The 15,384-nt window shown below is 40.2% G+C and overlaps 1 protein-coding gene and 1 long non-coding RNA gene across 3 annotated transcripts; one reads left to right on the top strand and one right to left on the bottom strand.

The window, feature by feature from the left end:
• The first annotated feature begins 226 nt into the window (after window positions 1-226).
• Window positions 227-13,811, top strand: LOC311150569. Of its 2 annotated transcripts, XR_014615117.1 has the most exons (4): window positions 227-445; window positions 794-894; window positions 13,072-13,162; window positions 13,539-13,811. It is a non-coding gene; the product is annotated as an uncharacterized lncRNA (long non-coding RNA). The 2 variants fall into 2 exon arrangements; XR_014615118.1 differs by lacking the exon at window positions 13,072-13,162.
• ptf1a (pancreas associated transcription factor 1a) lies at window positions 4,229-5,145 on the bottom strand (the record flags this gene model as incomplete). Its single annotated transcript, XM_084139380.1, has 2 exons — window positions 4,229-4,437; window positions 4,545-5,145. The coding sequence occupies 2 exons, from the start codon at window positions 5,143-5,145 to the stop codon at window positions 4,229-4,231; spliced, it is 810 nt and encodes a 269-aa protein (XP_083995506.1).
• Window positions 13,812-15,384: the final 1,573 nt, after the last annotated feature.

Below are 15,384 nucleotides of genomic sequence, written 5' to 3' on the forward strand. Positions count from 1 at the left end.
TCAGGCACATCATTCATCATGTCACCCCGCACCTGTGGTCTTGGCATTGAAAGTACACAAACCTATTCCTATTAACCTTAATTATTCAAAAACCCCACAATGGTTGAAATAGAGCAGGTTGAAGTCTGTTTATTGGTCGTAAATGTTTTTCTGAAGATCTCCCCAACCTCTTTGTTAGCTCAGCGCGGAGTCCGCCTCTTCCTTTCAGACAGGAGTAGCCCTGGAGTTTTCCATTTTCAATCGTAACATCTGCTTAATCTTACGGATCAAAATATGGAGACAAAACATATGTAATTGAGGATTTGTAAAATCCTGGTAATGAGTTATTAACAGGAGAAAACAATGGCGCAGGATGGAGAGAGCCTTATGGTAACAAGAGTCGCCAAATGAAACGCCTGACATTTTCCTTGTTGGTAAATGGAACCTGTTTGAACGCCAGGTGATGGTAAGAAAATCAATGTCCTTAGGAGCCAGCCTAGCTCTAAGTCCTTTTTTCTACTTGAAAAATTAGCAGACATAAATTTAATTGGCTTATCAAGGCCCAGCAAAAGGCCGCAGTCTAATTGCCTGCAGATAGACGGGGGGACAAAACGAGATTAAATGTTTGCTGGATCGTAATAAAGCTTTCAATCCAAGTGTATCATTGAAAATGTGTTTAATTATAACAAAACGTCATGCTTTACAGTTCCCATATTGTATTTAGACAATGGTTTGGGACATTAAAGACGAGAAAACCATGCCAACACGTCTTGGAGACATTGTAAGGACCTCTCTCTTTGCTTGTTTTAAGCAGCTGCTGTCCAGGACCCAGAAGCACAAAAATAACAAGTTTGAAATACCAGGTGCATCCTATAAGAACCTCAACGGGGATGGATATGTTACTGCCTAGGACATGTGAGTAATAAAGATATAATTTGGATTGTAAAGCGCCTCCACGCCATGTAAAAGGAGAGGCGCCTGGGCAGCGCGTTCTCTGGCAACCTCGCCCTCCCCTCCTTGGGTCTCTCTGTACTCATATCCCCGGGCCAAGTCCTACACTCTTAGAAAAAAATATTCTGTATAGAAACAAAAAGGGTTCTATGCTTGCTTCATATATGGCACCCCTTAATGTTCTATATAGAACCGAAATTGGGTTCCATATACGAAGGGTTCTATATAGAGACAATTTTGGTTCAGTGAGAAGAACCCATGGGGTTATGATCAAATAACCCTACAAAAGGGTTATATATAGAACCTTTAGGGGTGTCATATATGAAGCAAGCAATAGAACCCTTTTTGGTTCTATCCAGTGTAACACCTGTCTGCTAGCCAAGTCCTAACATCCAGACTAACACAATAATCTCTTTTGAATTATCACTGGTATGTGCATATGTTTTTCAATCACAATTTTGGGCCATTTGAACATTTTGGCGCTTGGTGCAACAGGATTTAAAAGGCTACCCACGAGGTTTACACTGCCCATGGGGCAGCCTCAACTGGTGTTTGTTCAACCTCAACCTCGCAGCTGGTACCCCGATGCCACCGTGGAGATACATTAATGAAAACGCGGGAGTTCGGGGGATTTACAGACTCTGAGGCCATATTTTTATGCGCGATAATCCAAAGTATGAGCAGATTTACAGTTTATGAGAATCGTATTAGGCGTCCTTCCCAGTGCTTACCATACGCTTATCTGGGGATTATTGTAGAATTATAGACGATGAATATAATGCATTTAACCATTTTACTTTCATCTGATTAATAGAGATATGACTGAAATGTGTTGGATATTATAATGTAGCCTACTTTCATGAAATAATATTCTTAGTGGTTGGTTTTCCAATATAGCCTAATTATTTGTAATTCTCACTTGTTGTCACTATTAACCTATCACAGCAGTTTGTTATATATTTCTTCATATCTTTGATCTTCTACAATTTATGCTGAGTTGCATGCAAACGGATGCGCATAGGGCTGCGCTTGGTCATGGACACCCTTGTGCGTAATTTCAATTTTTTTGCAACAACTTTTAAATGGTAACAATAGGTTATATATAATTTTAAAAATACACAAACACGTGTTCATTATGAAGAGTGTCGATATAATTGACAGTGGACAATGTCATAACACATCCATAAACCTCGTATTTTTCTTTTTGCCAAGAGGGCAGACAGACACCGTGGAACTACTTGGGTCTAAACGACTACCGCGCTAATAACATACGGCTGTTTTCTATGGCTTGTGACACATTTACTGACCATAAACTTGCCTTGCATGCTAAAGCACCTCCGCCAGTCTGCAACAGGTAGTCAACGGCTACCCAAATGCTATAGGGAATTGCAAGCCTTTTCAGTTTCACTAACTTATTCTGAACCAAATTGGAGCTTGGCATGGTTTTCCAATGTTTAGCCGGGTAAGAAAAGGAATAAAACCTGTCAGCCTGTAAATGGTGCTCTTTTAAGCCTTTGCCAAGACCAAGCACAAGAGTGACAAGATAGAGACCCAAGTGTTTCACTGCTTAAGCCCTTCCCTTCCGCTTGATTGGTATTGCACCAAAGGATGTTTTGAGGGGTTTTGAACTGTGCTTGCACACAAAACCACAATCGCTCAATAGCATTAGGTGCGACCAAACAATGATGCTACTGTTGTTTTATTGTTCTCTGCCACTTCACCAAATTAAATGTAAATGTTGCCCCCGACAAAATAGATGAAGACCAGCTACAAGACTTTCTGGGTCCTTTATTAAGTTTAAGGCTGACTTGCGAACATTTGACTTTCTAATGAATGTAATGAGATTACATGGTCTCTTGTGTGCTGTCTAGGACGCGGATAACTGCGTTGTTAATGAGGCAGAATACAATAAGAGATGGGATTATAGGTCCACTGAGATTCCTAAAAAGCACATGCACTGAAAACTTGTCAAAATATTGAACTGGAGAGTTTCAAGTTAGAAAAAAGCACATATCTCATTATTTAGGAACAAATTCGAGTAGGGTAATAATAATATCTATAACAATAATACGAGAACTATGCATCATAATAATAGTAATAATAATAGTAATAATAATAATACTAGGAAGAAGAAAATAATCGAAATGCAAAGACTAATACAGAAAATGAATATACCTTTCTCTTTTCCCCATCCGAAATGCAAGTGTTATCCGAAATGCTCTTAGCCAGATGGTTGAATGAATGTGTGTTTGCATGTTTGGGCATAGGCATATATCTGGGCTACCACTACATAAATGGGGGAGAGCTGACGTAAAAATGGCAAGGGAACACGTTGGAAGGATGCCGCTACCACGGGAAAATTTTGCCTTGAAGCACCTGCAGCACATTGATGCAAACAGCTTTTACAGCAAGCCATCCGTTTAGTCATGCCCCTTTAAACAATATAGTAGACCAACATAGTACAACTATGGTTTATAGCTGCAGGCCCTGGCATTTTAAGCCATTGAATTGTATCTGCATGTTTGTTTTCATTTACATCTGCTTTGCATACCCAAAATCGTTTTTTTTTTTAAATGAAGTTTGTGGGTGTATATAAGTTACAGTACTAAGACCCATGCAGGCCACAGCTTTATAAAACGTCGTCCTCTAGAAAAGGAGTTATCAGTCTCCATCATCAGATACCCAGTAGAATGACTATTTGCTCATTAAGTATATGCATATGCGGGTTGGGTTGAGAAGCCCAATATGTCATGTATTTAAACTTACACTGCTGGATATCACTGACTTTCAGGTGAACAACCACGTTCTAAAATATAACTTTAGTTGATTGATTGATTCATGCACGTTGATTGATTGATTTATGCATGTTGATTGCTTTTTGCACTGTTGTTAAGCATGAATATTATCTTCACCACTTGGAGTTAAAAATGAAATGTCTTGAATGTGAGCATGAGCCTATGTGGAGGAAAGTGGTATAGACCATACAACACAATGTATTCATCATTTATGATACATTTATTCTCAGATTGCATATAAATATAAATATTATTTGACAATTTATTATAAAAATAGTTTGGTTTTCGTATATTCATCAATGTTAAATTAAAACATTTATTATCATGAAAACAATTAAATACATTTTGCTACGTATAAGATGATTGCCAGCTGCCTTAATTAGGAGAACATTGACAAATACATATTTACACGTAAATAATCAACGTTACAGACAACGTTATATATTAACATGGATTTACAATGTGTGTATAAAAATACATACTTTTAGACATAAATATAACATTTATTGGGCTGAGGTTAAGCTGAAAGGAGGCTCGTTTTCAATGTTGTTCATGGAGGGTTTCATGTGCAGTTTCCGTGGGTCCTCGGGTGTCCAGACTTTAGCGGTTCTAATGATGTTCTGGTCTTTCAGCTGTTTCTCGTCTGTCCAGGACAGAGAGTGGCCGGCAAGGGGAGGCAACCCGTAGTCAGGGTCACTTGGAGACGGAGATCCTGAGAAGGGGACACATTATTAGTAACGAACCAAGTCTTTAACAAATGAGTAACAATACAGTCCAAAATTAAGTCATTATCATTATCTAATTATATGAAATACTTACTTGTTCCTCTGTGGCAAATTATAACTTTTTTGGGTTGAGTCGGTGCGTCACTGTTGGAGTTTCGGATGGGCATGTCCGACTGCACGAGCTCAGCGAGGAAGTTGATGTAGCCAATGGCCAGGCGCAGAGTATCGACTTTGGAGAGCCTCTTCTCGTATGGTAGAGTGGGGATGTGAGACCGGAGTCCCTCGAAAGCATCGTTAATGGACTGCATCCTCCGCCGCTCCCGGACGTTAGCAGCCTGCCGTAAATGTTGCATCTCCATATCGGACCTCATCCGCCTCCGCCTTTTTAGCATCGGGACATCTCCTCCCATCTGAGGTGACAGCTCTGAGGTGCTGTCAGTGCATTCATACGAGAAGGTAGAAGAGGAGGAAGAGAAGGAAAAGTTGCCAATTTCACAGTAGTCCCCATCGTGCGCTATCCTGCTGTCCTTGTAGTAATCTTGGAAATGGCTGGTGAGAAAGTCGACATCGTCATCCAGAAACTCATCTGTGTCCAAGTGGTCCCTGGAGGACTGGTCAGTAAAGAAATCATCCTCGTCAAAATAAGGGGAGGAGAAGGAGTCCAGTCCTGTAAATGTATCCAAGACAGTGTCCATTTTTTGCTGTTGTTTTCGTGTTGCCCAGTAACAACAAGTTTGCTCTTTGCGCTGCCTCTGGATGCTCAAGAGATAGTTCAGTTGAAGGCTGACACGCGAGGACTCTTATAACTACATCCATAGTCGCGTGCCATTAAGCAAAAGCGTCAGCCAATCAGCGTTGAGTATACACTATGCTCGGGAGTCGAATGTGCACCTAGAGATAATCTCTTACCACCCCGCCCCTCTCTAACGCGCAGCGTTTACCCCCCTCCTGCACTACATGGAAAACCGAACATAGGGCTAAATGGGAAACAAAGCATTACAGGACCAACGACTAAGTCCAAAACAAGCAGCCACCCTAACATTGTAGCCTACCTTTTAGTCAATACAATTATTTCAAAGCAAGTATCACTTTTTATGTATTTATTAAAGCTTAGCCTACGTGTCGGCCTCTTGGCCTTCGTCAGAGCTGTTGTGAAAGTTTTTTATTTGAGCAAGAGCAGTGTGGTGTTTTTTATTTTCTTTGACATAATCGCATTATTCCCACACACCTTCAACGAGAACTCAGGGCGGTAGATTTTGTAAATGTTGATTCAATAAAATTATAAAAGGATTTACTTGCAGCCTAAGTGTCCATATTTGGTTGCATGCTTCCACAACAATATAGCATTATTGTTATTATTAGTACTAGTAGGCTATTATTATTATTAGGATATACAAGTATTGTAATAAACATCAGAGTCCTTTCCAAGGCTACAGGTCTTAATTATCGCATTGATCTTTTGTCAATGCAATCTAAATCGGTTTCCTCTTATTCAAAACCTACTTTTCGAGCTTTATACAAGAACATACATAGTCTGAATTGAGTAGGCTTATCTTGCACTTAATGCACCCTTGCATCCATTGGGACAAACAATGTGTAAGTGAACAAAAAAATATTTCGATAGTAGCCTAATTAAAGGGTCGAGCAGATAACAATGATAACACCCCTGACACTTCATGAAGGCATGCACATAAAGCAGGTACCTTCCTCAATCAATAGCCGACCACTCGTGCCTGCAGCAAACTGTAGAGCCCTTTGGTCTGACCACTTCATTACTCGGCCACCCTGCTATATTGGAGGATTCCAATTCCTATTAGAACCCATAGAATGCAGAGCAAACATTTGTATGTCATTTAAATGAAACGTCATTTTAGTGTTAGACAGGCGGACATAATGATGTGTTCATCAATCATAGGTTTTACGACGCCGCTCTGCCTACACATTGGCTCTAAGCAGTGGACACTCGCTTGTCACAATCAAAATAAAATAAGAGAGGACTTTACGGATAAAGCAGCGGCGTTTCTTGCTTCTCAACAGCAACATACCTTCTGTCAAGGTAAACGAGTAGTTTATGACAAGAAGGGCTCTTCTCTTTAAAAATGGTGAAAAGAGCACAATACAAAACGGCCACAAAAAATATTATGAATATATTGAAATTTGCAGCTCAACCATGATATTGAATTCCTCTGATATTAAATTCCTCTGATATTAAATGAGTCTATTATAAATATGCAATAGTTGGAAATAATTGTCCTATTGCCAAACAGGGATGTTTTATTAGTTGTAAAAATGTGAACCCTTATGATGATGTCTTGTGCATTCTTTATATATAATGGGGAAAGGTTCCAGACTGAGAATAGCTGTAGCATTATCATTCTTTTTTATTTAACTAGGCAAGTCAGTTAAGAACACATTCTTATTTACAATGACGGCCTACCCCGGCCAAACCCTCCCCTAACTCGGACGACGCTGTGTGCCGCCCTATGGGACTCCCGATCGTGCAACAGCCCGGGATCGAACCCGGGTTTGTAGTGACGCCTCTAGCACTGCGATGCAGACCACTGCGCCACTCAGAATCCCTCAATATAATTATAATATAATATAATATAATCATATAATCATATAATTATGAGATTATATTACGACATTAAGAGGGTTATACATGCTTATGATATGACAACACTTGTATAACTGCATCATACCTGTTGACTTTAATGAAGCCTATTAATTGATTATCCAGAGGTGATCATCTCGATGAGGGATGATCTGTGGGATTATATGTCCAGTGCAGAGTTGAAATGTACCACATATGGCAATAGGCTACTCCAGATAAATCGTTCATTTTGTTTGATCTCACGCAAAGATAAGGATGCAATCATATTCAACACTGATAGCGCAACAGGTAGGCCTATCTAAGGTAGGCCTATCTAAGGTAGGCCTAGTTAAATATTGGCATGGGGTAGCCTATTTTGCAGACATCAGCATGCTGACACAAAATATCAGGCTTAACTTGCACAATGTTCAAAACGTGCATAATTTTAAATCTCGTTGACATTTTTGTTACCGTTTTCACATTCACCTGCCTTTATCTAAAAGTAGCCTACTTCTAATATAATATAATATAATCATGTGTGCTGGAATAGTTTTCATTTTCAAGGGAGGTTTATGTATTAAGCTATTTTTTGATTTTTTCTAGACTGCAGAATTGTATAAAATAAGGATAAACCTGGAATTTAAAGCAACATTGCTTAGTTACATCGGCTTATATAAATTAATGCGAGTTCTGAATGTGCATAAAAACGTGCTCAACATGGGATACCAAATAGGCTATACTGCAAGAAAAACTCGACTTAAATCCTTCAGGTATTCAGCACCATAATAAAAGTCATTTAGTCTAAGTGGTTCGACGAACAAAAATAAATGCACCAGTAAGGAGACCGACAGCCCACTTATGACAGCAAGTATGGTTTTATTATGGGAAAACTGGTGTCAGAATAAAGGCAGTGTGGCCTCACAGTGAGCGTCAAAGAGGGTGTTTGTCAGACACCTCACAACAAATTACGCTGGTACCTGAAATATTGACTGGTCGGAGTCTATAGGAAACCCCCATTCAGATTGAGATGGAGGGGGTCACTTTGTTACTTGAAGGATATTTTATTTTATTTTAATGTAGGCTATGGGTCTTGCGCCTCGCCGCAAGCTGCAACACGAGGCAATAGAGGCACAGTCCGTGGGAATAACGCCACTTGCGCGGTGAGCCAGTCAATGCAACTCGTCCCATAATAATGAGCGCTGCTGCTGCTGCTTTGCACCTTGCATGCGCATTTTGTTATAATTCTATGTAATTTTGCTTTTCTTGGAATTAAAACACGCTGATGTTAGAAGAGCTAATATAACATATAATCTGTTTCCACTTATCAAATATATTTCGGAATGAGACAGTCTGGTCTCAATCCATGATGAAAATAAACAACACATTTGCTTGAGTCATACTGGCCTAAACAATATTTTCGATTTGATTTATTAGTTTACATTCAATATATCAGCGTTAGAAACTGGTCCACGAGTCTGCATGATTGTCTGTTGCGCCAGACTGGTACCTGAGCGCTGACTGGTCGTTAAGCAGGACTCTCACAAATTGCTCGCAGACAGGACCGTGACCGTCAACGTCACACGATCAATTCACCAGTGTGACATATCTCAGTGCCAGCGGACGCTGCAAAGCGAGCGCTGGCATGGGAACAGCAACACTTGGGTCTCTTCAACAGACGGTATAATGGTGAACATTATAAATGAGATGTCGTATTGCGAAGGTCATGGTGTATTACAATTCATGGTGAGGGAGGGCCAGTGATGCATGATTCTAAGACTCAATACGTGTAGGCCTACAGTTGAATTGTAGATTTTTCAAAGTAGCTTTACGCTCACTAAAGTTCTAAATTCACATATACTTACTCGCTGTCTACTGTGCATAAAAAACTTTATGATATTGAACATCTCTTTCTTAGAGAGTGAAAAGCCTACTCCAGTGCAAATGGTGGACGTAATCCTCACAGTGGAGAGTCAGGATAAAGCCATGTAATCTTGAGTGTGCAAAGGATTGGAGAAAATCAAGATAAAATGACAAACTAAACGGATTCAAACAGATAAAGAACTTGGAACGAGTGCGTTGGAGAGCACATGTAGTCTATAAAAACAACAAATTATCAAGATACAATGTATACATTGGGTTAAGAAAAGGTGCTATAAATATTTATGCTCAATATGAGCCTGAAATATGAACGTTCTCAGGTGACCATTAGCCTATATCACCAAAAGCACCTGTAACTAGTGCATTCATACTAATGCGTTTTACCATCACAAGTCCACACAAAACGAATGGTGACAGAGTCAACAAGCTACAGTTGATAATTTTCCTTTTCACATTTCCATTTTAAGACTCACAGGTTACCAAATGTAGCCCCATAGGATGTCCTGTGGTGCTGAAGTCAGCCCCCGCACCATAGACGCACGTCCAGCCTTGTGCCATGCAGTTGCTTTTATTCTACTCGCACGCTTTTCTTTTCATCTCACATTTTTAGTGACCTGGTACCTGAAAAGCTTGCTGGTAAAGTGCCATTGACTACCACAACCATGCGTTTTCATGGCCTGATTGAGGAGGTCAGATGTCAGAGAGAGCTGGATGCGCAAGATGCCGAACACTGGGGATTCCCTGGGAATCCCACCACATGCGCCCTAGCCACTGAAATAGCACGCGGGGCGCTAGCTCTCCAGATTGCCAGACAAATTAGAACGGTGCTCATGGGGTCTGAAGAGACTTGAGTCATTGATAGCAATGAATGCACACAACGTTCTTAAAATAATGTCTTGTTTAAGATATTGTCTTCCAATTTTCCACTGACATATTCGGTTTAGGCGTTCTCTGCACACCAAGTGCAGCATGACTAACTTGTTAACTAAATGTTTGAAGGCTTATGATAGGCACAGAACGCAGAGCAAAGACTTGTTTCTATGATGTAGTGTAGATGATCATTATTCTGATAATTTCCAACAAATCTGATGATTAGTCTATGATTCAATCAATTAATTAAACATTTAATCCAGGGACTTTAACAGGCAGCAAAATGACCCACCAATCAAAGCTCCCCAATGTCCCCTTCAACCCACACACCCTTCTTCAGTCGACCAAATATTAACATAAAAATTACTTAAGTAAATCATAAATATATCCTCAAAGAGATTAAGGAAGATTATTGATTTACTATTCCTTGGCCTAATTGATTTTTCTGCGCTAATCTGAAAGTCTCTGACCAGAGCCCTGGGGCGGTTATGGCTGTTTCACGCAGGGAGAGATTAGGGTAGCGTCCTACAAATCTTTTAATACAACGCGGGAAACCTGGTGCTTCCTGTCTGGGTTGGTCTCGTTTGCAACAAATCTGTCGGTCTGTTTTTATAAGTAGCCAAGCTATAGCAATTTAGTCAATGGGCATTAAATGAAAAGTGAAGAACTACCTCGACATATGGGTAACCATTTGATACATGGTACATCAACACTGGGTTTTAGGACGGTAATCTGGTGACCTGTGTTAACCTGTAGGTTTACCATCTCTCTCCCAAAGTGTAAGAGCTCAATCACAGCATCAGACAGACAGATCGAGAGACATCCAGGCAAAATAAACACATATGTCCATTAACCACATTTTAAGTTGATTAGTTATTAACCACATTTTAAGTTGATTAGTTAAATCAGGTGTGACATAGGATAAACATATGAGCTGCTGGGACAAAAAAAAACGTAATGTCTCACCTGCACAAGGAGACAGCTTCAATTGCCTCCATAATTTAAAACTTTTCAAACTGGCTTTTAATTAATTTGGAATATTATTATTTTGCCAGATACAGTATGTATGTTATGCACATTTTGTGTGGAAAATGGGATCTACAAATAAATACATTTTGCATTGGCTATTATTTGATAGAATCTTGCGCAGGTTGTTGTAACACTATTATCAACCTATCATTTTCACTTCCCTTCAGGTAAATTGACACATTTTACAGCAACAACCTAAAGAAAAGTTGAAGGGTAGAGTAGACCATTTGAATGACACAATTAGCCTTCTAACTGGGAATTAGAGCACAATATGAGCAGTCATGTTGAGAATCTAGCCAGGACACTGGGGTTAAATCACTAACTCTTGGGATTAGTGTCGGATTAGAGTTTTTAGTGACCACAGAGGATCAGTACAGAACCCTCAACACGGCCTGGGGTGTTGGTGTAGAGAGATAAGTGCACCCTACTGGCCCTCCAATACCAATACCAATACCCAGCAGCATCTGGTCTCCGATCTAGGGATGGACCAGACCCAGCACTGTTGAGTTTCAGGTTGCCCTTGGGCAGGTTTTAATCCAGATCAAAATAATCCTGTGTTGTTTTAGATTCTGTTCCCCAATAACCTCTGTTCAGCCTCCTTGTTAAAATGGAAACGGAAAGTTAATTAATATTTCAACCAAATGTCATGGGATCATTAGCATGATCTTGATTGTAATAGCATATGATGTGGTATCATCGGAAGACAATTAACTTGAATTTCTCTCAAAATGTTGTCAAAAAGCAAGGCGTGAACAACATACTGTACACTACATGGCCAAAAGTATGTGGACACCCCTTCAAATGATTGGATTTGGCTATTTCAGCCACACCCGTTGCTGACAGGTGTATACAATCGAGCACACCGCCATGCAATCTCCATAGACAAACATTGGCAGTAGAATAGCCCATACTGAAAAGCTCAGTGACTTTCAACGTGGCACCGTCATAGGATGCCACCTTTCCAACAAGTCAGTTCGTCAAATTTCTGTCCTGCTAGAGCTGCCCCAGTCAACTGTAAGTGCTGTTATTGTGAAGTGGAAACGTCTAGGAGCAACACCGGCTCAGCCGCGAAGTGGTAGGCCACACAAGCTCACAGAATGGGACCATTGAAGCGCGTAGCGTGTAAAAGTCGTCTGTCCTCAGTTGCAATACTCACTACCGAGTTCCAAACTGCCTCTGGAAGCAACATCAGAACAATAACTGTTAGTCGGGAGCTTCATTAAATGGGTTTCCATGGCCGAGCAGCCGCACACAAGCCTAAGATCACAATGCGCAATGCCAAGCGTTGGCTGGAGTGGTGTAAAGCTCGCCGCCATTGGACTCTGGCGCAGTGGAAACGCGTTCTCTGGAGTGATGAATCACGCTTCACCATCTGGCAGTCCAACGGTCGAATCTGGATTTGGTGGATGCCAGGAGAACCCTACCTGCCCGAATGCATAGTGCCAACTGTAATGTTTGGTGGAGGAGGAATAATGGTCTGGGGCTGTTTTTCATGATTCGGGCTAGGCCCCTTAGTTCCAGTGAAGGGAAATCTTAATGCTACAGCATACAATGACATTCGAGACGACTCCATGCTTCCAACCTTGTGGCAACAGTTTGGGGAAGGCCCTTTCCTGTTTCAGCATGATTAGTGTGGAAGAACTTGACTGCCCTGCATAAAGCCCTGACCTCAACCCCATCGAACACCTTTGGGATGAATTGGAACGCCATCTGCGAGCCAGGCCTAATCGCCCAACATCAGCGCCCGACCTCACTAATGCTCTTGTGGCTGAATGGAAGTAAGTCCCCGCAGCAGTGTTCCAACATCAAGTGGAAAGCCTTCTCAGAAGAGTGGAGGCAGTTATAGCAGCAAAGGGGGGACCAACTACATATTAATGGCTACGACTTTGGAATGAGATGTTCGACAAGCCAGTGTCCGCATACTTTTGGCCATGTCGTGTAATTTAACACAGCACAAGGTTATTTTAACCTAAATAAAACATTTGGAAAAATTGACCCCTGATGTGAAATTTAACCCATCTGCTCTCCCCTATCTTGACAGGCAAGTTGTGATATGTTCATATGGATATCTGAATATTAATTATTGACAAATCATGCAATTTAAGTTTTACACAAACATATCGTTTTGTTGCTTTGTTCCTTTGGATGAAGTAATTTAAATCAACATGTAGTCAGCCATTAATGGGGTGCACCTAGTAAAGTTGCAGATAGAAATCTAATGTGAAGGCTGACGATTTTTACTCTACACCAGGGTTCTTCAATTCCGGTCCTGGAGGGCCGAAACACCTCTGTTTTTCATCCTCTCCTTCTAATCAGGGGCTAATTCATTCCTGGGACACCAGGTGAGTGCAATTAACTACCAGGTAGAAATAAAAAACAGAAGTGTTTCGGCCCTCCAGGACCGGAATTGAAGAACCCTGCTCTACACTCTTAGAAAACAAGGTGCTACCTAGAACCATAAAGGGTTCTTCGATTGTCCCCATATAACCCTCTAAAATAACTATTTTTGGTTCCAAGTGGAACCCTTTCACTAATACAAGCTTCTAAGTATAACCTTTTTCACCACCAAAGTGTTCTACCTGGAACCAAAAAGGGTTATCCTATAAGGACAAACGAATAGCCTTTTTTTCTAAGAGTGTCGGCTTCATAACAGAAAAGTAGGCCTGTGTCTGTTCTACGCAATACATTTTAATCTGAACATTCTGTTATGTTTTCTAGGAACAAGCCACTGTTGTTTCCTGCCATTGAGAACTCCTGGTGGTCAACACGGATATTATCATAATGTGTAGGCATTACACACCTGTTTGCATGTCAAGACAAAAGCATGCATCCCTTTTCCTCCTTAGTGGATCCACATTTTGGGCATATATTTTTTTTTATCTATAAAAGGTATTTCAGTTTTTTTGTCCAATAGTGGATCATAAATGCTGAGGCATCACATTGAAGAAAATATCTCAAAACACATCAGTGCCACCCAGTGGTCAAGATAGGAAAAGTACATCAGGTTGACGAAAAATTGAATCAGTCGGTGTAAATAAATACTGGTCAAGACCAAGAACAGTGTTCATAATGATTTTATTCTGTGTTTATCATATGTATGCACATATAATCTCTATACAATACAACATACGATCAGAGTAGCATGACAGACCACTGAACAGAAACAGTAAAAAAAAACTAAATCATCAATAAATAAATAGTTCAATAAATAAACAAATAATTTAGGTATAGATGTTGTAATACTAATATTGTGTCTGCATGCTTACTGGAACACCCTCATGTATCATTTCTGTACAAACACACAAATTGTTATTTTCAAGTACAAGTGGCGTTTTGACTATGTACAGTTATGTTCATGAGGCTACTTGACCGTATTGAAGAAAGGCCAACATGTCAACCGAGGAAATCAGGAAGCACTTTAAGAGACCCACATCCACACACACACACACTCACCTCTAAACACTGATGCACACAAAACGACACGCACACCCACAAACCGGCACGCACGCACAAACACACGCACATGTCAATAACACACACACAGACCACCAGCACTAGGAGACCCTGATTTGACAGACTGAATTTCCATCTCTTCCTGAGAAATAACACAGAGCTAAGCCTGCTGAACCACATGACAGAGACAGTCACATGGCCTTCCAGGAGCATCACGCTGGCCCACTTGAGATTTAACTAATATACACAGAAACAGTTTACTAATAAAAATAAACCACGGAACTTGCTACTGGAAAAACATTGTTAAGGAATAAAACTACTTGCATTCTTAGTGTACCTCTGTTTTTAGGGTATTTCATTTTGGGTGGCTCATCATCGCAAAGATCCTCAGTTGTCATAAATCCACTTTAGACACCCATCAGACTTTACAAAATGGAAAGCAGGTTTAGTTAAGAACATATATCAAAGAATATTGTCTATAGTTGTCCTTGTACCAAGAATTACTAAAAAGTTTAAACAGATATTTCTCTAGAATAAGCAACTATGTCGTAACAATAGACAGCTTCAGCATAATAAACCAACAGAATTGGCTACAGAAATATAAAGGCATCCTTTTTGTCTCAAATCTCTGATCTTTACAGATGGGATTTCAAAACCAAAGTGTTCAGTTGTTTTACACATTTACTTGATCTGATTTCAAACAAATATTTCTTAAGCATAATATACCCTGTTCATTTGCCAATTATGTTACAATCAAAGAAAAAAGATTGAGGGTTGAATGGGACATGAAGCAAGGGATTCTGTTTGGCCCATGCTTAGGTGAAAGTACAAAGAGCTAAAGAAACCAAATGTTCAAACATAATTATGTTTGCTTTCTGTTAAGATATCAACAGCTGTCTACATTGAATAAGAACACTATACATTTCGCAAGATCATGGTGGATGTTACACAGGTGTGGGTAAAAGTGCTCAACTTTTTAAAAGAAGGATCACGAAGCGGTCATCTTCAGGCGAGGATCTATGTTACATAGATGGAAACAAGACCAGGATCAAATTTGTGAGAGACAGATAATAATATGTAAGAGAAACAACTATACCGGTGGCATTTCTCT

Source organism: Coregonus lavaretus (assembly GCF_964263955.1).
Source record: "Coregonus lavaretus genome assembly, chromosome: 23".
Lineage (NCBI taxonomy): Eukaryota > Metazoa > Chordata > Actinopteri > Salmoniformes > Salmonidae > Coregonus > Coregonus lavaretus.